Source organism: Rhineura floridana, chromosome 1 (assembly GCF_030035675.1).
Source record: "Rhineura floridana isolate rRhiFlo1 chromosome 1, rRhiFlo1.hap2, whole genome shotgun sequence".
In the NCBI taxonomy this organism is placed as follows: domain Eukaryota; kingdom Metazoa; phylum Chordata; class Lepidosauria; order Squamata; family Rhineuridae; genus Rhineura; species Rhineura floridana.
Window position 1 is genome coordinate 143,750,836 of NC_084480.1, and position 23,105 is coordinate 143,773,940.

Sequence of the window (23,105 nt, forward strand, 5' to 3'; positions counted from 1 at the left end):
TCCTAGTAGCGCCATTCTGGCCTTGTTGCCTGTGGTTCTCAGAACTCCTCCGTCTCTCATTGACTGCTCCATGGAGGCTGCCCCTGCAAGGAGACCTTTGCTCACAGGGTCCAGTGTTTCATCCAGAACCCACAGTTCTTGAGATGTTCCGGCCTCTCTTCAGACGTAATTGATACCTACCTGGCAGCACAGCGGCCTTCCACGAGAAGGATCTATCAATCAACCTGGAAAGCCTTTGCTGTGTGGTATTCATGTAAGGATCTACATCCTTCTAGAGTACAGATACCTCACGTTCTGGGGTTTTTGCAAGATGGTCTCCATCTGGGCCTTAAAGTGAATACCTTACGTTGATACATCTTGGCCATCTCTTCAGTCTTGTCACTTCATTCTTCGGGAACAGTTGGGTCTCATCCACTTGTGAAAGGTTTCCTTCGTGGGGCAGCTGCCTCTTGTCCACCGTCTGTCCATCGTTTCCCCACGTGGAACCTCCACAAGGTCCTGCAGGCACTCCAGCTCTTGCCATTCGAGCCTTTAAACACATACCTCTGCTTATGCTTTCATTGAAGGTTCCTTTCTTGGTGGCAATCACCTCAACACAGAGAATTTCCAAATTAAATGCTCTTTCCATGGCCAAACATCTTTGTGTTTTCCACGCTGACAGAGTAATTCTTCAGACGGACCCAGCTTTTATCCCTAAGGTGGACTTGGTGTATCATCGCCAGCAAGATCTGATTCTTCCCACCTTCTGCCCTACTCCAATCCATCCACATGAAAAGGCGTGGCACTCACTGGACGTCCGGCAAGCATTAAAGGTTTATGTTCAACAAACAAAAGAATTTCAACAGTCTGAATTGCTCTTTGTGTCCTTTCATCCAAAGTATATGGATAAACGTGTCCCATCTGCTACCCTCGCTGGGTGGCTTACAGCTTGCATTAGTTTGGCTTATGAGACATTGCACCTTCCTGCTCCTTCACATGTTATGGCTCACTTTTCTAGGGTGGCGGCTGCTTCTGCTTCCTTTGCTGTGATTGCTCCCTTGTTAGAGATTTGTAGGGCAGCTACCCGGTCCTCACCAAATACCTTTATCTCCCACTACAAGATAGATAAATATGCCTCTGCAGAAGCCACCTTCAATAGACTTGTGTTACAGCATGTTACTATCCACACCTGAAGCATATGTGATGGCTTTCTTTCTATGTACTTTCCTGTTTAGTCTCAGGCAGCTTCCCACCCTTTGCCTTCAGATGCTTCGGTACATCGCATCTGATGGGCTGTTCTCCAGGGAGAAGGAGCTGTTGTCCTTACCTGAACATAGTTTCTCCTGGAGAACAGACCATCAGGACCCAGTCATGGGAGGAAACAGGAATCACAGACTGGCTGCCCGAGGTTGGGAGCAACATATTGTTTGTCTTGCTCATGTTAAGGTTGTGTAAGTTGTTATTGGGAAATGTTTATTCTGAACATTCTTTGGGGAATGGTTGTCATGAAATAAATAATGAAGTCTTCTCTTTTTTGAGTTGTCTTTTTTTTGCTTTAAGAGGAAATATAGGATTTTTCCATTTTTATCTCTAGGTTTTTCTCTTTAAGTGTGTATTAGGTTGTCATCATTACAGTATCCTTCAGGCTGCTCATCAGTGAATAGTCTGGGATCTTGCGAGGGTTGCTACTTCCTAAAAAATCATATGATTCCTGCCTGCTGATGCTAGGTGGCGCTGTTATCCCATCTGATGGTCTGTTCTCTGGGAGAAATTATATTCAGGTAAGGCCTTGTGGACTTGCTTGCAAAACTGAAACTTTAGTCCATGAATCTGCTGTTTAAACAGATTTAAAAGTTACAATTATAATTATTAGCATAATTATGTTATAACTAATGAGTTCCCAGTTCAAACATAAAGAGAAACTCTGACTCTTAAAATCAGGAAGTGGATGCTTCCCACGTCCTTCGGGAGTGCACGAACCTAAGGCTCACCCAAGCTTGTTCCCATAGCGCTAAACCATGGTTTAGTCCAAACCAAGAGTTAGAATTTTTGCAGCATTTCTGCTGGATCCATTAAAATCTGAATTACCTACATGCGTGACTGTTTTCCTGCTTCTTTCAGAAGCTCTGTTCATGTAAGAACATAACATAAGAAGCGCCTGCTGGATCAGGCCAGTGGCCCATCTAGTCCAGCATCCTGTTCTCACAGTGGCCAACCAAGTGCCTGGGGAAAGCCCGCAAGCAGGACCCGAGTGCAAGAACACTCTCCCCTTCTGAGGCTTCCGGCAACTGGTTTTCAGAAGCATGCTGCCTCTGACTAGGGTGGCAGAGCACAGCCATCCTGGCTAGTAGCCATTGATAGCCCTGTCCTCCATGAATTTGTCTAATCTTCTTTTAAAGCCATCCAAGAGGGTCTACTCATTGGCAAGCAAACATGCCTTATTTTCCTCAGCAATTTCCTTCATGATTGCCAAACTTTTAAAACTTTTGAACAGTAGTTGATTACAGTAAAAAGAGAAGTTTTGTTCGCTGTTCTGTAGGACTGTTCTACAGAAATCTTGATCGGCTCTGGTGTGGATAAAAATGGATCTGGAAGACAAACCTCTCAGTGGCATTTGGCTGGCCTCTCGGGAAGGAAGATGCTGAACTAGATGGATCTTTGGGCTGACCCAGCAAGGCGCTTTGTACGTTACACTGAATGAACAGTCTGCATTTTGTTGTGGTGTGCAACAAAATGTTGCAGTGTAGAGTACTGCTGTTCAGGATTCCACTTCATTCCCCCTCTCCCAGTTGTTCATTCCTCCCCCCCCCCCAGTCAGTCAGCATATCAAGGCCACTGGACATCCTTAGTCCTCATTTGGTTGCTTTTGGGGTCCTCATGTTGGCATTTCCCCCCCCTAAACATTTTTAAACATATGTTTTTTGCAAACCTTGTCTGCTGATACCTCCCTCTTGAAAGTGGGTAATGCTGTTTTGGCTGCATGGGCAATGGCACTCACAGCCTGAACATTGGAAGTAGAGTGTAAGTTGGTTTGAACATGTCTCAATCAGTGATGTGTTTTCTTCTGCAAATATTCTGAAAACACAGGAGATTATGGCATCGCATTTGAAACAGTTGGCACTAAAGAAGAATCAGGAAATTGACAACACAAAACATATAGAAGAAACTACTAATGAACTTAAGGTAAATGAAAATATACTCATTACTGTGATGATAGTATTTTTTCATATAGTGCAGGGATGAGGAACTTCTGTCCAGATCCTTGTTTCTCCCACCCCTTGTGGATCAATTTGGTAAGTTGCAATGCTGTCAGGTGATGGGGCACTTAGAAGTCTCCACAATTGTTGGAACGTCATGGTACCATGCAGGGCTTGCAAAGAGTCCTGTGTGGCGCTTTGGAGCGTTGCCGGTCAGCTGAGGGCTGGCACTGCAAAGCGCTGAGCAGGGCTCTTTGCAAAGAGCAAGAGGCTTTCCCTTGGCATTTTCCTTAAATGTTAATGTGATATTTCATTTACATATGGAGTATCTACTACATTGGCTACACCCTGGGGTTAAACCCACGCTGTAGTTCTCCTCCTGTCCCCGTGTCAGAGTTGCTGTGGTTTCCATGGGGAGCAATGCCAGCGTGGGAAGAAGCAACCTAGTGTGTTGGTCCCACGTGGCCAGGATCTTCCAGCATGGCGCAGCAGGTGTACTGGCCACAGTCCATGGTCCACCTCTTAAAACTGGTGTATGGGTTTTTTATGGGCTGTGTTAGGTTTTCCGCTGTTTTGATCTCTCAGTGTTTTATGGGTTTGATCCAGCCAAAGTTTAAGCATTAACTTTGCTGAAATCTGACATTGAAATCAGTGGGATTGAAGGTGAAAGGGCTGTACTGGTTGGGTGATATGCCATCTTTTTATTTTAATCTTTTGATTTATTTTTTTTGTATGGTTTTCTGTTGTCCGTTAGCTGGTTTTTGAATGCTGAGGGGGAGACAGGGTTAATAAATTTATAAATAAAATACCTTTGCCTTCAGAAACCCTCAGAAATCCTATTATTCTTCGAAGAATGAAATGTTTTTAAGCCTGGCCTGGTCTGACTTATTTAATGATTTAATTAAAGTATTGTGGGGAGGGATGCTCTTTAGCCAAAAAGATTCCTAGAGCAACTTGTATAAGATCTGCAAGTCCCTGCCCACAGACTTACAGTGAGATCATAGCTACACCATACATTGGGTGGTTTACAGCCTTGTCAGAGGGGTATCTTATTGAATCCCGTGTGTGTGTGTGTGTGTGTGTGTGTGTGTGTGTGTGTGTGTGTGTGTATCCCGTGTGTGTGTGTGTGTGTGTGTGTGTGTGTGAGAGAGAGAGAGAGTGAGAGTGAGAGAGAGAGAGAGAGAGAGAGAGAGATTTTCATTTGTACCACTGCTCACAGGGAGGGGACGTTTAATCCTCCCATTCCTATCTGCAATCCTGATGAAAACCAGCCCCTCACATTGCAATCAGCAATAAGGGGGAGTTCCCATTGACTCCATTGGAGAATTTTCATGTTGCTCTTGCAATGTAGGGGGATAGTGTACACAACCTTTCCCTTGCTGCTTGATTCTCCTTTGCAAAGGCTCCCCTAGACTGGTTTCCCCCCAGCTGGTAAAGTAAGCCCAGCTGTGGAGAATACAGGGCATTTGTGGGTGAAAATCAGCAGGCACTGGAGGCCAGCTTTTTCTTGAACTTTCCCCCTCCCCACACATGGAATCCTGTTATTTTGGCAAACAGAGGTTTCAAAACTGGCATTTCTCATGAAAGTGGCTAGTTCTGCTATAAATTGCCTAAAGATGTCTGTCTAATAAAACATGGGGCAGCCCTACCTGGTATACATGAAATCCGCTTCCAGTGTAGTGGCAGGCGAGGCCCCTCTTGATAATACAATCCTCTCTTCTCCCCTCCCAGTATGAGTATTTCCATAAAGCCCCTTAAAAATCTTCCAGGCGTTTTACAGAGAGATAAAACAAGCTAGTTCCAGTTCAAAAGAGCTTATGCCATTTTAAATTGGTGAGAGAGGGATTATAGCTAGCAACCTTGCTTTCCCTAGCCCAAATGTGGGTTGTGTGTGTATTTTTTTTGTATCAGCCATACTTGTTTATTCAGATAGTATAAAGACAATGAAAGCATAAATACATAATGGACAAATTATACCCTCTAGCCCCAATAACTGAGACAGAAGTGTGGATAGTCTTTTTTCCATTAGACCAACCAATTTTATTTAAAATGCCTGCAAAAAAAGCGGGGAAAGGCAGGTGGCCCCAAATCTGCTCACCAGGATTAAGTGCACCTTAGTCATCTACTGAGAAGGATGCCTGGCAACCTACAGATCCCCTCCCTGCCCCCCCCCGTTTATAGGAGGCAGGAAAAAGCAAAAATATCTCCCCGTTTCTCATCTTCTGCATATCCCAGCACAAATGAGAGTAATCCTTGTTTCACCTTTGAGCCCTCTGTATCCCAGCTGACTCTAGGAACATAGGAAGGCTAAATTGAATGGAGTTAGACCGTTTGCCCCTCTAGCGCAGTGTTATATACTCCATCTTTCCTCTACTTGGTGCCCTCACACTGTTTTTGGACTATAGTCCTATCAGCTCTAGCAAGTCTGCGGCCGGCAGGGGTTGTGGACCAAAACAGCAGGAAGGCAGCAGGTGAAAGATGGCTGCTCTATGGAGATTGGCAGCAGCTGTCCAGGGTTCCAGGCAAAGGATCTCTCCCAGCCTTACCTGGAGATGCCAGACATTGAAACCTTTTGCATGCAAAGCGTGTGTTCTACCACTGATCTACAGCCTTTCCCTTGGGCTGTTCCATTTTGAGGAAGGCAGGGTCTTATTTGTTCAATTAAACAATTTGGAGAAAATTAAACCTTTAATTTAAAGGTTTAATTAAACCTTTGGAGGAAAAAAAAACAGCAGGAGAGGCTTTGGCATAGGTTCAGTTGGTGTTGCATGGAGCTTACTGCCAGGAGCAATGGGAGGATTGCAGCCATGCCACATAGCTGATGAGGGATATGTACACAGATTTCCACAGCCACATTCTCACAAGCTAACGAGTACACCACCCTTTGCCAGCTCACTGTTCTATGACTGTCAGCTGATCCTAGTAAGCAGGGTATTAAGCCATGTACTGCTACTCTGTGTGTGTGTGAATGATGGATCAACACACCTGTCTGTATTTTCTGGAGCATGGCTGTGAGGGCTATCCTGGTGAGCTCCTATACTTCAGAATTTTCCACTCTACCCATCTCCAAAACTTGTTGTGATTGCCCGATTCCCAAAGGATTTCAAGGAAGGGTGGGATGGGTGGTGAGAACAAGTTACAGCTGCCTAGCATATAACACTAAACCATAGTTTATTGTATTAAACCATGGCATAGTGTTAAGTGTGAACCCTACTCAGCAACTTAACTATGACTTGTATACTGCCAGCAAACCACAATTTGAAACCATGGGTGGTTGTTGGCTTACAAACCTTGGTTTGTTTTAACTGTGGCTTGGAGTGACATATGAACCCAGAATCCTTCCTTAACCATGATTTATTTGACCACTCCTAGAAGCTCACCAAGCTACAAAAGCGCAAGGCAAGAGCAGCTGGAAAACAAACAAATGCTGGTAAATCAAGCTATGGTTTGGTTGGTTGCCTGTGGGAGAGTTTGTGGTTTGGTAAACAATGGCTTAATGTTATGTGCTAACCAGGTAAGTGTAATGATGTGGTCTGGCAATCTTTATATGAGGAGGGTGTTCTAGAGATGTGGCTTGCACTGAACACCATGTCGTCTTAAAAGGTAAATAATTTTGTGATGAAGAAACAAGATTTTAAAAAATGGAGCAAGGTCTCTTAACAGATATAACTGAGATTAGATCCATTGAGGTTGATATGGGAGTGAGCATTGCCAGATTCGCTGGGCATGGTCTTTTAGGGGGACTTTGTAGTAATAATAGCAGCACCTCCATAACCTTAATCCAGGCAGTAACCTGGCAGCCAGTGCAGAGAGTGAATTTGCGATGATGTGTCCTCTGTCTCAGAAAGACTGCTGGGGGTGGGGTGGAGTTGGAGGAAGTGATGAAATGAGTCAAACATTAACCCCCCCACACACATGCTTTATATAAAATAGTGGGGAGGCTATGTTCTTCCCCTGCAAGTTTACAATTAGTAGGTTTTTCCCCCTAAAATGCATTCTGCTGCATGCAAAGCAGGCTACTGAAATGACTGATCAAAACCCAGCTGGGCCACTCCTTTGTGTGTGGACCAAAGGCCAGGAAGGCTGCTGGTAAATGTCTGAGTCAGAGAAGCCTACACACCTGCGGTGTTTACATTGGCTGGATGCTACCACTGCTGGCACTTGGGTTCCAGGCTTATTATTTTTACAGGTATAGCAACCTTCTGGACTCAGGGCAAACTACACATGGGTGTTGCTCAAGCAGGGTGCAGGTTTTTCCTTACATTTGCAATTACACACACTGCAGTCTTCAGCAGAGGAGTGTTGTGCTTGTGGAAGTGATCTTAATCCATTCCCCTCTGGTGTTTATTCACTAAGAATCACACTGCCCAAAGCTGCTGTCTCTCTCTACACCCCAGGGAAAAGATATAGCTACCTTGAGGACTCTCCAAAGAGCTCAGCTCTCACTTTTAGGCCCTACGCCACTTCTCTGTTTCTTTTATCTATTAAATTTATATCCCATTCTTCCTTTAGAAAGCCCTGAGCATTATCCGCAGGGCTCCAGGTGGTCTCCCAACCATCCATCAGGTCCTCATCATCTTAGTTGTAGGTCAGCCTTGTGTGGCACTTGGTGCTTCCTAGACCAGCTTTGACAAAGGGTAAGACAATGGGCCAAAGTCTGAACAGCCTCCTAGTGTGGTTGTTTATCTGAAAAAGCAGCTTCAGGAGGCAGCTGGTTCCAGTGGCTGAGTGCTTAACCCTCTCTCCTCCCACTGTTTGTCTCCTCAAAGCCACCTTCTCCAAGATGCTTTTTGCCACGTAGGAGAAAAGATACAGGACTTCTGTCTCCTTTTCCTGCATGTGAGAAAGAAGGTGGGATGGGTGGATTTTGAATGGAAAAACAGCAGGAAGAGAAAGGCTCAAGGGACAGAGTTTGCGGTTGGCCATATGCTCAGACTAGAATATGAAGGGAGTGTTGACCTCTGTGACTATCCTATATATGATTATTGTGATTATTTTAATTTATTACCCACGCTTCACCCTGAGGTCTCAGGATGGTTTACAACAGTTTAAAATACATAATTAAAAACAACTTAAAATCACAACATCACAAAAAATAGGGTGGGTCCTAAAAATATACATCTCAGGTGTCAAAAGCCAGGGTAAAGAGGTGCGTCTTCAGTATTTGCCAAAAACTGTGCAGTGAAGATGCCAGATGCATGGATATAGTTATGCAAGTTGCCAGATGCAGATCCCTGGATGCACAGGGAGGGATTTCCACAACTTAATCGTTTTGGAAAGCTTCTTTTTAAAGCTTTTTCAAATCATTCTCAAAGCAGCTCACAAGAACGGTATAAACAAATATCAATGTATAGATTTACAGATTTATTTTTATACACACACACACACATGTAATTGTGATTAACAAAACAGGTTTTTATTTTACTAGGAAAATGTTTCAGCTTCCGCCTTCATCAGCTGCTAACATATAAATGCTGTTACCAAGGTGGCAGTTATAGAGCGAGGATGACATGCTCAGAGGGACTTCATTTGCAGAAACTAAGTGATGTTTGTACTGTCCTCCAGGTTCAGGCCATATGGTGCCAATGCTTCCAGAGAGTATATCCAAAAGTTCTCCCTCTTAGTCAATGCTGCTGGATCTGTTGACATATATATATATTGTTGCGCGCCACCCAAATCTCCAAGTAGTGCGAGATTTCTAGGGAGTTCCTGCACTTACCCAGGGTTTGGTTTCCTTAGAAAGTAAGTCAGCGAAAACTATGGTGTCTTATAGGATATAAGGTTTTTATTTATACACATTCCAACCTGAGCTTAGGCTGGAGGGGTTCACAGCATTAACAGTCTATCAGATCTTGCTCCCCACTGCCCATAGCTTTCAGGGTATGGACAGCAAGCAAGCCTCTCCGTATGTCCCCAGTTCCCAGCTTCTCCCCACCCTGAAATAAAAGCACACAAGCATCTCCTTGGCTCTATGAAGGGGGGGCTCCAGCAAGGTGATGGGGGGAGGAGGGCCTCTCCACTAAAAAGTGTTCCAGTAGCTCTCTTTGGATATGCAGATTGACCATTCAATAAGTCCATTAACAAAGGAAACTAACCTGACCAGTAGAGGTGGTTTCTTGCTTGCATATCCCAACTTCAGATACAAGATTACAGGCTTGAAGGGGACACAAAGAAATCATCTATGTCATTCCTCAATCCCATAACACTATATAATTATATGGAAAACATTCATAAACCTATCCAACACATTTCATAATATGTTTAAAACCACATTTGCAAGCCAACAGAAACATTCCAATTAACATTTCTCTAAACGTAAGAGAGAGGAAAACCATTCCTTGGTAAGTAAGAACAATCACCAAAAAAATCAGTTTAAGTACCATAACCTTTACTAATATCTATTGTGAAAATGCTTCAGTATCAGAATGTTACCATTTAAACAATTACATTTAAAGTTTATCGAAGCAGCAGCAGTACAATAAGGACAGGGGAACAAAGAGGTGCGCTCGCTCATCTCAATCAACACCACCATCTCCCCCCATCAGGTACACCAAATGGACTGGAGTGGTGCTGTGTAGGCACTTTCAGCAGCAGCAGCAGCCTGTGTGGCTGGAGTTGGTCAGGGTTATTCCCCCCCCCCCAGTCAATTGGGGATGAGCCAGACAGTGAAGCAGGGAACAAGGCATGCAGGACATGCAGCTTGAATGTCTGAATGTAACCTTTCCATCAAGACCTGTTGGAATGTTCTGTTTTCATGGATGGGCTCTGGAACATTCATGTTGTGTAACACTCCGGATCTGTGCTGAGAGTTTTTTGTTTTTTACCTGCAGGCACATATATTAGCAAGTAAAACCTGGTTGGTGGGGAAGTTTGCCGAGCTCCGGATCCTGTTTGATGAGGAGGAAACCTTGACCAAAAGAGACATAGATGAGAAGGCCCAGCGTGCCCTGAAGGCATATGAAGAACAGTCAGAAGCTTGTGAGGGCCGGATTAGGATCATAGACAGCTTCACTGACAGGGTCAGGGAGATCCAGCTTCAATCTGACCCCCTTCATTTACTCAAGGTAGGCCTATGTTCTTCTTGGCTGAAGATGTGGGGGAGGTGTTGTGGGTGCCTCATTATCTATAAAGTTCAACATGTGGTAGCCCCATTAAGGGGTTGCCTGCTCCTTGGTGTTGTTCTTACTGTGGTTATTATATAGCACCTTCAGCATACATATTTCTTTGTAAAATAATGTAAGCAAAAACACCCTGCCCTTTGGAGCTTACAGTCTAAACTTTGACCAAAAGAAAAAGAAAGAAAATAACATCTGCAGCACATCTCTTTGCCTTGATGCATACTTTAAAACAGACCAAACAGATGTGCTGGTGATTATAGGGTCACTTCACACACTGCCCTGGCATGGAAGTTATGCAGCCCATGGGGTGCCAATGTGTGTCTCAGGTTCACACACACTCTTGTCTCCCATCAGCCTCACAACCTTGAATGTGCATTGCAGCTTACACTTGCAGATTTCTACATGAATGCATCTTGCTCACGTTATCTGTCCTCAAAAACAAAAAAAGTGTCACAGATCGCATGAACAAAGCTTACTCACATGGGCATTGATGCTCATCATCCACAGTTCATTCTAATTGTCTTATAGGTGGTACGGGAAAGCACAGGACCCTTGCTCCCACATTCACATAATGTGTCCAAGCCATGAATGAACTTATAATCTCTGCTAGGGCAGGAGTGGGGAAATGGATCTGGCCAGTAGGCCAAGTTTGAAAGGTGGGGGGTGCCCACCTGTCAATCGTGTTGTCACCATGATGTCAGGTAACCCTTGTTTGCCTGCATTGTTTGAAAGCAAACCCTGTGAGGAGAGGCACAGCCCACCTCTTGCAAAGCCCCTTGTGGAAGCTGATCACTGGGTCTTGCAAAGGGCTTTGCAGCTGATTAGCAGTGCCTGCACCTCCCCTTTTGGTTGAACCAGGTCTTTACCTATCACACACCTGGGTGTGGCTTGGCCAACTGGGAAGACATTGCAGACCCTCTGAGGACTGTGGGCCAGAGGTTCCAGACTCCTGTGCTAGAGTTTGGAAGGCTCCATCTGCCATATTTGTCCTAAAGTTTGCTTCGACACAGTCCAAATTTTCTGAAAATCTCTTTGAGCCAGTCATTGATTTCTTCCTCTGCTCACAAGCACATCTCTATATAGACATGTGGCACCTTTCATAAGTACCACAGGAGCCATTTAAGCCATGGCTTCTTCCCATACTTCTTCCATAACAGGGACCGTAGCTTAGTGGGTAGAACATATACTTTGCAGGCAGAAGATCCTTGGTTCAGTCCCTGGCACCTCCAAAATGGATTACAAAGACCCCTATCTGAAAACCTGGAGAACCACTGCTGTTGACATGTTGACAGTGCTGAGGTGAATGGACCAATGGCCCGACTCGGTATAAGGCAGCGTCTTATATTCCTAGTGACCGTGCATCACCACATGGAGAGCGCCAATGATCTGGATCCTTCCCAACTGATCTTCACCCCTGAACTCAGCTAGGTAGGAATTTCATGGGAAGGACTTGTGTGATTGGTGCCAGACCTTTAAATATTGCCTAAGTATTGTGGATTGAGCATATGGCGAAGCAACTGAGGTGCCTGCTTCTTCAGGGCCTTGGAACATGAACTGTGCAAAGGAGATGGGGGAGGGGGAGAGAGAATGATGAGAGAAGAGCAGAATGTCGGTTAAAGCAGGACTGTTGGAGAGTGTTGAATGGGAGAAAGCAGGACCCGAGGGAATCTCTGCTGGAAGAGTGTTCCATAGCACAAGGCGGGCGATACGAAATGCACAACTCCTGGTTGAGGCCACTCTGGCCTCTGTAATATGAGGAACAGCTAACAGTGCTATTCTGGATGATCTCAGTGATTGGGCTGGGATATAAGGACTCAGGTGGTTCTTAAATTATCCTGGCCCTAAGTTGTTTAGGGCTTTATATATCAACACAAGAGCCTTGTGGACCAGGCCCAAGGGCAACCCCATATAGAATGTCTTGCAGTACTGAATTTTAAAATTTAAGGATTCATTTCTTCCTCTTCAGTGCTACAGTGCAGTAGAAAAGGAAATGCTGGATCAGAGGATCCCTGCAGAGCAGTTGGTTCCGCAGCCTGTGACATTTGAACACATCGTCAACCACTTCCGGTGCTTTGTGGAGATCATTCAGTCCATCTTCCAGAAACCACTCAAGGCTCGCCTCAAGGAAGGTACACATGAAATCATGAAGCTGCCAACTTTTGATAATATGAGAGGTCACCCTCTTTTGTTTGGTCTGCTGCTAAGAATGCTCTTGGTCCTAGGCAGTGCTTGGGCATACCTAAGGCTCAGAGTGAGTTCATTGATTCAGATTGCAGGTGTTGATCGCTATGAAGAATCATAAAATGGTAGAGTTGGGGCCTATAAGGCCATCGAGTCCAACCCCCTGCTCAATGCAGGAATCCAAATCAAAGCATTCCCTACAGATGGCTGTCCAGCTGCCTCTTGAATGCCTCCAGTGTTGGAGAGCCCACTACCTCTCTAGGTAATTGGTTCCATTGTCATATGGTTCTAACAGTTAGGAAGTTTTTCCTGATGTCCAGTTGAAATCTGGCTTCCTGCAACTTGAGCACATTATTCCTTGTCCTGCACCCTAGGACGATCAAGAAGAGATCCTGTCCCTCCTCTATGTGACAACCTTTCATGTACTTCAAGAGTGCTATCATATCTCCCCTCAGTCTTCTCTTCTCCAGGCTAAACATGCCCAGTTCTTTCAATATCTCCTCATGGGGCTTTGTTTCCAGTCCCCTGATCATCCTTGTTGCCCTCCTCTGAACCTGTTCCAGTTCAAGATGAGGCCTAACCAGTGCTGAATAGAGGGGAACTAATACTCCACACGATTTGGAAACTATACTTTTGTATTTAATGCAGCCTAATATAGTATTTGCCTTTTTTGCAGCCACATCATACTGTTGACTCATATTCAACTTGTGATCAATGAGAATTCCAAGATCCTTCTCACATGTCGTATTGCTGAGCCAAGTATCCCCCATCTTATAACTGTGCATTTGGTTTCTTTTTCCTAGGTGTAGAACTTTGCATTTATCCCTGTTGAATTTCATTCTGTTGTTTTCAGCCCAATGCTCCAGCCTATCAAGGTCCCTTTGAATTTTCTTTCTGTCTTCCACGTTATTAGCTGTGCCCCCCATTGATAAGGACTCTTTCAGTACAATTCTGGAGCCAACTGTGGATCCACCTGATAGTTGTTCTGTCCATCCCACATTAGCTAGCTTGCTAATCAGAATATCATGGGGCACTTTGTCAAAAGCTTTGTTCAAGTCGAGATATATTATGTCCACAGCATTCCAACAGTCTACAAGGGAGGTTACCTGATCAGAAAACGAGATAAGGTTAGTTTGGCAGGATTTGTTTTTCATAAAGCTATGGTGGCTCCTAGTAATCACTGCATTGTTTTCAAGGTGCTTACAGATTGACTGCTTTATAATCTGCTCCAGAGTTTTTCCAGGGATTGCTGTTAGGCTGACTGATCTGTAGTTCCCTGGCTCCTCCTTTTTGAAGATAGGGACAACATTAGTTCTCCTCCAGTCATCCAGCACTTCACCAGTCCTCCATGATTTCACAAAGATAATAGACAGCAATTCTGAGAGTTCTTCAGCCAGTTCCTTCAATACACTAGAATGCAGTTCATCAGGCCATGGAGATATGAATTTGTTCAAAATAATTAGGTGTTCCTTGACCATTTGCCTATCAATCTCAAGCTGCAATTCTGCCCCTTCAACTTCACATTTGCCAGGAGGATCATAGACTCTCTTTAGGGAGAAGACTGAGCCAAAGTAGGAATCAAGTACTTCTGCCTTTTCTTTGCCATCTGTTATCCTCACTGCCATCCTCATTGAGTAGCTGTTTCACCATTTCTTTTCTTTGTCTTTTACTATGGATGTAACAGAAGAAAGCTTTTTTGTTGCTTTTAGCATCTCTCGCTAACCTCAGCTCATTCTCAGCTTTAGCCTTCCTGGCGCCATCCCTGCAATTCCGTGATACCTGTCTGTACTCTTCCTTTGTGGCCTGGCCTTCTTTTTATTTCCTGTATGTGTCCTTTTTTGTTTTCAAGTCATCTCTAAGCCTTTTGCAAAGCCATATTGGCGGCTTCTGCTCTCTTCCACCTTTTTTCTTTGTAGGAATTGTTTGCAATTGTGTTGTTAGAATTTCCCTATTTAGAAACTCCCACCCATCTTGGACTCCTTTTCCCATTAGGGTCGCTTGACATGGAACATTACTTATCATTGTTTTCAGTTTGTTAAAATCAGCTTTCCTGAAGACCAGGATGTGCGTATAGCTACTCTCAGCTTTTGCTTCTGTTAAAATCAAGAATTCAAGTATGGTGTGGTCACTTTCCCCCAGAGTTCCTGTAACTGCCACTTCATCCACCAAATCATCTCTTTTGGTTAGAATCAAGTCCAGGATAGCTGATCCTCTAGTTGCTTCCTCCACTTTCTATAGGAGAAAGTTATCTCCCCCAAAGTCAGAAATTTCTTGGAGGGGCCATGTTTAGCAGAATTTGTCTCCCAACAGATATCGGGATAATTGAAGTCCCCCATTACTACTACATCATGCCTCCTCAAAACATTGGCAATTTGCTTTTCAAAAGTTAATTCTCGTCTTCTCCTTGATTGGGTGGTTGGTAGTAGACTCCAAGCACCACATTCCTTTTATTACTTCCCCATTAATTTTAATCCAGATACTCTCGGTGGAGCTACCAAGCTCATCTTCCTGAATTTCTGTACAAGGATATATATTTTTAACATATAGCATGATTCCACCTCCCTTTTTATTCCTTCTGTTCTTTTTGAACAAGTTATATCCTTCAATTGCTGTATTCCAGTCATGGGAGCCATCCCACCAAGTTTCAGTTAAAGCAATCAAGTCGTAATTGCCCTCCTGTATTAAGAGTTCAAGTTCGTCCTGCTTGTTTCCCATGCTCTGTGCATTAGTATACAGATATCGAAGACCATGTGATTTATGACTTGGCTTCCTTACTACTTTTTTCTGAGGACTGTTACTGGGCCCTATTAGAGCTGATCTCTCTGTTCCTGTTACTGTGCACAAGCCTTCATCAGTCGTTACCACCAAGTTTACTTCTCCCTCCCCCTTAGGAGAATCTCTAGGAACCATTACTCCTTAATTAATTACTTAATGAATTATTCCTTCCCTCCACAGTATCGCTCTTCTTGAAACGTATGTATTTCCTATGCAACATTGCAGCTTTCCTCCGTAGTATTGCTGCTTCTGACTTAGAATGAAGACAGAATTCTTGTCCCCAACATGCTCGCTTTCCACCTACAGGCAGTTTTTAACATAGAGCAGCATTCAAGCATATGCTCTGCCCCCACCTACTTTGAAATAGCACAATCCCCAGGGGAACATGTAGCTTGGGCCATGATGTCTCTGTGCTCAGTTACATGGGATAGGAACATTGTCTCCCAAGCTCCACATGGAATGCCCTGCCAATGGAGATCTGTCAGGCCCCAGCACTCTGTTGTTTTAGGAGGCTAGCAAAAATGTGGCTCTTCAAAAAGGCTTTTGGCAGGGATTATTATTATTATTATTAATGCTGTTCCTGTTTTGACTCCTGTTCCCAGATATTGTCATTGCTTATTTATTATGTTAATATTGGGGTTTTACGATTACTGGTAGTAGGAACTATGGGTGATACTATGTTTTTAAATATTGTATCACGTTTTCTTCTTTGTTGCCCACTTTGAGGTCCTTTTTGAAATAAGATGGGATGTCTGTTTTTTTAAAACATCAGTACAAAAAAGATTTGTTTTAAAATGTGTCGTTTAGGTTGATACTCTTGATTGGGCAGCCTAGAACTTGGCCAAGGTGATGCGGATGCCAGATATGGCCTCCTGTCATTCCAGGTTGGGATGGAAATTTCAGACAGAAAGAGAAAGTAATTTTCTTTTTTATAAAATTCCCTGTTTCAGCAGTAAGTGCCTGCTTCCTGCAAAGACAATGACCTGGGTTGCACAACATGGTAGGACAAACCATAGCAAGACTCTGCAAATGTACAGACTCATGGAGAGGAACTCACAGCAGCTTTGCTGCTCCCTGTTCCATTTGCATGCCACATTTGGCTCAGTGTGTCACCCGCACCAGGACTTGTGCTTAAGCATTCTCCTCAATAACTCACAAACCTTAAGAATGTAAGAGCCTCCCTGGATTAAGTCAAAGGCACATCTAGTCCAGCATCCTGTTTTCACAGTAGCCAATCAGATTCCTCTGGGAAGCCCACAAGCCGGAGCTGAGCGCAATAGCACTCTCCCCACTTGTGATTCCCAGCAACATAGGCATATTGCCTCCAACAGTGGAGGTAGAATCTAGCCATCATGTCTAGTAGCCATTGATAGCCTTATGCTCTATGAATTTGCCTAGTCCTTTTAAAAAGCTATCCAAGTTGGTGGCCATCACTAATTCTTGTGGGAGGGAATTTCATAGTTTTACTATGTGCTGTGTTGAATAAGTACTTCCTTTTGTCTGTCCTGAATCTTCCAAGATTCAGCTTCATTGGATGGCCCCAAGTTTTATAAGAGAGGGAGAAAAACCTTTCTCTTGATTTAGCTTTATATGAACCAGCCGATTGGCTAAACAGCCTTTTTGTTTTATTTTTTTGTTTGCTAAGATGTTTTCAGCAGCCTTAACAGCACCTTGAAGAAGGACCCCGGTCTGTTGTTGAAAGTGAACTCTTACCTCGATCGGTCACTCTTCTTGAAACGTACGTATTTCCTATGCATTGTTGCAGTAGGTTTCCCCATCCTGCCAACCATAGGTAGGAGCTTTGAGTTTGGATGCTGAGCTCAAAGTGTTTTAGAACAGTGTTTGAAATCATCCTCTGTTTGGAGAGTGAGAGAGGCTATTTTTAAAAAATTCGTTCTTGGGTTTTCCAGATCAGCAATGGCCAACTTATTCAGCCTGGGGCAACTGGACCTTTCCTGACCAAGCTGTTTCATGTTGAGAACACCACCTCTCTGGGAGCAAAGCATCCAATCCACAAATGGCTTGGTTTGTACCTCAGGCTGGAGACATTCTTAATTGCTGCTGTAGAGCTTTCAGCTGGTGGGTCATCATCTGACCTCAGATGGGTCACTTCAGCAGCACCAAATTTTTGGAAGAGATGAAAAAGTGAAAGGGAGAAAGTCAGGCTACAGATGTAGTGTGGAGAAAATTGGGAAATGTGTTTCATGCTCAACATAACTCCAGTGCTTAAAAGCTTGTGCTGACTGCCCTTATGCTACTGGGCAGCCCTGGATTAACCATTAAGCAAAATAAGCACGTGCTTAGGGCACCAAGGGAAGGGGGGCACCACACAGTTTTCCCCCCTAGCTATCATGCCCTTAACTCTCAACTCTTTCACTGCCATACTCTACTTTAGTCTATTTTTTTTGTAATTCTCCTTATCTGCCATGTTTGACTTATTTTATTATTATTATTTTATTTATTTATTTAATTTGTATCCCGCCCTTCCTCCCAGCAGTAGCCCAGGGCAGCAAACAAGGCACTAAAAACACTTTAAAACATCATAAAAACAAATCTTAAAATACATTAAGACAAAACAGCATTAAAAACATTGTAAAAACTTTTTAAAGGGTTAAAAACATTATTAAAAAACATATTACACAATTCTGACACAGACACAGACTGGGATAGCTCTGAACTTAAAAGGCTTGTTGAAAAAGAAAAGTCATCAAAAGGCGCCGAAAAGATAGCAGAGATGGCACCTGCCTAATATTCAAAGGGAGGGAATTCCACAGGGTAGGTGCTGCCACACTAAAGGTCCGTTTCCTATATTGTACAGAAATGAACCTCCTGATAAGATGGTATCTGCAGGAGGCCCTCACCTGTAGAGCGCAGTGATCGACTGGGTATATAAGGGGTAAGACGGTCTTTCAGGTATCCTGGTCCTGAGCTGTATAGGGCTTTGTACACCAAAACTAGAACCTTGAACTTGGCCCGGTAGCAAATGGTCTTGTTTTTGCAGAAAGTATGGAACTTCTCCATCTTCTGTTTCCAATTATATAATCAATTTGATTTGATTCCTATATTGACCATCTAGTGATGTCCATGTGTACAGTCATCTTTTTGATTGCTCAAAAAGTGTGTTCGCAAGAAACAAATTATTGCCTTCACAGAATTCAATAAGTCTTTTTCCTGCTTCATTTCTGTCTCCTAAGCCCCATTTCCCCACAATTCCTAGTTCTCCTTTGTTCCCTACTTTTGCATTCCAGTCCCACATGGTTATCAGAACATCTTGTTTTGATGTGTGATCAACTTCCTCCTGTACTTCTGCGTAAAATCTCTCCAATTCTTCTTCTTCTGTGTTTGCCGTTGGAGCGCAGACTTGGATGATAGTTATGTTAATAGGCTTCCTGTTTAGTATCACTCGCTCACACCTTGCGTTGTAGCTCCTAATTGCTTTTGCTACATCACTTCTCACTATTAAAGCAACCCCATTTCTTCTTGATTTCTCATTTCCTGCATAAAATATTTTGTAGTTGCATGATTGAAAATGTCCCATTCCCGTCCATTTTAATTCACTCACGCCAAGTATTATAATGTGAATACGTTCCATTTCTTGCTTGACAATTTCTAACTTTCCCTGGTTCATGCTTCTCATATTCCGTGTTCCTGTTGTGTCCGTTGTACAACTCCAGACTCTCCTTTCACATCTGTGCGCATCAACCTCTGGGCTTCCTTTTGGCTTTGACCCAGCTGCGTCATTAGTCACAGCGCTACTCGTACTTGTCCTTTGCTCTTCCCCAGTAGCTTTTTGAGTGCCTTCTGACCTGGGGGTCTCATCTTCCAGCACTATCTCGTGTTGCATTTTGGATACTCTGTTCATAGGGTTTTTGCGGTAAGAGGTATTCAGAGGTGGTTTACCATTGTCTTCGTCTGAGTTTGGATGCATCTTAGTCTCGTGTCTCAGCTTTGACCATTCTGCCCCTGCTAGGAGTCTAGCTTCTTGATCTAGATGCCTGACAGCTTTGCTCTCAGCTTCTTCAACACTCTCAACCCCCCTCACCACGTTAAGGTGTGCATCCTAAAGGGGGGGGAGGTGGCATGGGGGGGAGGTGGCATAGGGGGGCTGCAGTAGCATGGGGCAGTTAATGTACTTCTCTTGGATCACTGTCCCATCCATAAATAGCAGGAGCTTTTCCATTTGCAGATACCATGTTAGGAGCCATGCTGCTGCTACTACTACTACTAGTAGTTAATGATAATTACTACCACTACTACATCATGATTACTACTACTATTACTACTAGATAATTAGTACTACTACTACTTGATAATGATTACTACTACTATTTCTACTAGATAATAATTGCCACCACCACCACTGCTACTACTACTAGATAATGATGATTGCTACTACAAGATAATTACCACCACTACTACATAGTGATAATAATACATTTTATGTCGTGCTCTAAAGCAGGAATGGGAAGCATTTGGCCCTGCAGATTTTGTTAAGCTCCAGCTTCCATCAGCCCCAGCCATCATGGCCATTTGCCAGGGATGATGGGAGTGGTAATCCAAAAACATCTGGAGGGCCACAGGTTCCTCATCCCTGCTCTAAAACGTGGTCTTCAAGTGGTGAGTCAGGACCCATTATCAGGTCATGGCCTAATCCAAGGTGGGTCACAATAGCTGCACTACCACCATACAGATATATGGTAGAAAATTAAGAAATGGGTCCCCAAATGCATGTTTGGGTTAAAGGTGAGTCCCGGGTCTGGAAAGGTTGAAGTCTACTGCTCCAAAGTGTTCAGAGATCATCACGTTATTTAGTAATCTTTGCAACAAGTCTGTAAGGTAGACCAGTATGATTGTCCGTATATTGTTGCTTTTGAGAGAAATGCAGCTTGCCTATGGCAACCTAGTGCGTTTATAGGACAGGCAAGGTTCGAACCAGGAAATTCCTGGTTCACAGCAGTCTCGTAGCCACTCTACCATATTAGCTGCTGCTGTCATCATCTAGCAAAATGCCCATTGTTACTTATTTTAAGTATTTTTATCCTGTTATACAATTGACAAGCACCCCAAAGTGGCTTACATAAAATAGTAATAAGTCATTAACACAGTGAAGAAAAGTGCTTGTGGTCTTGAAAGAGTCTGTTTCAAGATATGTCAATGATGGCATTTCACCTTGCTGGCTGCTGCTTTTCCTCACAGGGCAGGTGGAGAATGCATGGAGCGGGTCTGTACATTGCAAGGTCTTCTAGGAGGGCACAGTGCATCTTTGGCTGTTGTGTACACAGGCACGCATTGGGTCTTCCCGTGAGATCTGGCTGGGACAGGCAGGGTCAGGGATGGAGGACTGGTTTTGCCCACATGGTGTCTCCAAGTGCATCATTTTACTTTTCCTCATAGGAATAGTCATTCTTAAATTAAAAGGGTGCACCCTGATTGCGGGAGGGGCTAAACCTACTCCATGACACTGATCTTTGAGAGTCATGGCTGATCCTGTTTGTATAGACCAAGGGTAGGGAACCTGTGGCCCTCCAGAAGTTGGATTGCAGATTCCATCATCCCTGACCATGTTGACTGGGGCTGATGGGAGTGACAGTCCAACCACAACTGGAGGGCTACTGGTTTCTCGTCCCGGCATTTGATCCTTCATCCTGGATTGTATCTCCTAGTTTGCAAAGTAGCATAAGCAAACAAGGGGAAGCTGATGTGTTTTAAGATCAGGAAGTTGGGCTTTGAGGGCAGAACTAAATGTCATGGAAGACATGGAGCTGCTCCCTAAAATGGCATTACTGTATCTGCTCCCCCCTATTGTGAGTTTCACTAGAGATGATGCCATCAAACTGTTTCCCCCCCATTCTCGCTCCTGATCGTTGGCTGCTGGTGCAGGCACACTGCCATGGTGTCATGTAACACAATGAGTTTCACTTGGCCTTCAGGTGGAGAAGTAGATACAAGGGTGCTGGTTTTGATGGCCAATCCTGTATGTTGTGTTGCAGTTAGTTCCTACTTGAGCTGCAGCTGCTTTGCTCATGTTTCTATTTGATGTGTTGGCTATTTCCCCTACAGATGCAAGGTCCCCCACCCTGGAGATAAACAGTTTGCATCCTAGGTTGACATTGTCTGAGGACCGTCTTTCAGTAAGCTGCAGCTGGAGGAGAAGGCTTTACCCCTCGAGCCCACAGAGATTTGACAGAGTCTGGCAAGTCTTGAGCAGAGATTCTTTCTTTGCTGGAAGCCATTACTGGGAGGTGGATCTGCTTCAGGCTGAGCAAGGGTGGTGGATTGGAGCAGCTTACCCGTCCATCAAGAGAAAAGGAGACTCCGAACTTTGCCGGCTGGGCTGGAACCGAGCGTCCTGGTGCATCAAAAGGTTTGCTTTTGAATACTGGGCGTTCCACAATGGAGAAAGAATCCCCATTCGGACAGAGGATGATCCTGAGCGAGTAGGGGTTTTGCTGGATTATGAAGCTGGGATCCTGTCTTTCTATAATGTAACAGGTGGGATGGCACACTTGCACACATTCCACTCAAAGTTCACAAAGCCGGTTTATCCAGCACTGAGATTGTGGGAAGGGACAATAACAATATGTAAGTTACCTTAAGGCCTGTTGGGACCAGAATGTAGAGAAGATCCATCTTTCTCATCAGGATGTAGAACTATTGCGATAAGTACTTCAGATTTTGAACAGAAGAAAAGGATTGTACTGTACAATACTGAATCATTTTCTGGATGGCACCACATCGCTCAAGATAGCTGTTGGAATAATTTTCTATTGTTACATTTTTATGATGTGAAACACCCACTTTGCAGACCCTTTCAGTCCTGAGAACCAGTGTGGGTCACTGGTTCTGGATTTGACCGAGAGATAGCAGTTCAAATCCCCACCGCTTTCTTGCAGATCAGGCATTGAGCTGGCCAGTGTCAGAGCCGTTTTCCCACCTGCCATGGAAATTAAAGCCTACCTCACAGGGTTATCATGAAGGTTGGAGGCGGAGAGCAAAGGATATAAAATGATGTTGAAAAAATACTTGATTTGAAAAGCTTTCTAATATTGATGTGATTTATGGAAACAGTCTCTTCTTAATCCCGTCTTGTGTGTATTAAAATCTCTGGGGAAGGCTTGGACCCTTTGGCTGTATGCCTGATTGCACTGACACACTAGGGCCCAATCCTGCTTGCAGTGGAACTCCTGTACAAATACTGTTTTTTAATCTAGAAAAAGCCATCCTATGTGCCTTGGAAAATGTAAAACGATGATGTGTGTTGCCTTGGAATAATAATTTACTTAGTAGCCAATAAAATCTCTTTGAACTGGTAAAGTGCAGCCTGCTTCAGAATGATGTGCAATCTCTTTCCAGTTTTGGTGAGCCACAGGAGTAATTTGAAAGAACAGGTACCAAAGCCTCACTGCCCAAATCTGAATATTTGTAAAGGTAAAGCTAACTTTGACAACTGGCAGTAGCTGCCAATTAGCTACTGGGCTACTACGTTCAAGATGCTGTTACTGATGTACAAAGCCCTTCTACAGCTTGGGACCAGGAATCTGAAAATTTTGTCTCGCCCCTTATATACCCAGGTGATCACTCCACTCTACAGGAGAGGGCCTGCTGCAGATACCATTTCATCAGGAGGTCCATTCCAACCAATGCAGGAATCAGGCCTTTGGTGTGGCAGCACCTATCCTTTGAAACTCCCTCCTGTTACATATCAGACAGGTGCTGTCTTTCAACATATATTGAAGACCTTCCATTTCCAACAAGCCTTTTATGTGGAGATTTTTGTCCCGGTTTGTATCTGTATTGGACTTGAAAATGTTTGGTTTTTTAAATGTTTTTTATTGTCAATGAATGATTATCCATG

The 23,105-nt window shown here is 43.9% G+C and overlaps 1 protein-coding gene across 1 annotated transcript in view; it reads left to right on the top strand.

The window, feature by feature from the left end:
• The window catches only part of TRIM14 (tripartite motif containing 14), a 30,001-nt gene extending 7,446 nt beyond the window's left edge, over nt 1–22,555 (top strand). Inside the window, exons 2-6 of the mRNA XM_061621937.1 lie at nt 3,067–3,162; nt 10,007–10,240; nt 12,261–12,423; nt 16,896–16,988; nt 21,311–22,555. Of these exons, the coding sequence (XP_061477921.1) occupies nt 3,067–3,162; nt 10,007–10,240; nt 12,261–12,423; nt 16,896–16,988; nt 21,311–21,846 (1,122 nt within the window). The 3' untranslated portion in view covers nt 21,847–22,555. The remainder of the gene's footprint in view (nt 1–3,066; nt 3,163–10,006; nt 10,241–12,260; nt 12,424–16,895; nt 16,989–21,310) is intronic.
• The last annotated feature ends 550 nt before the right edge of the window (nt 22,556–23,105 follow it).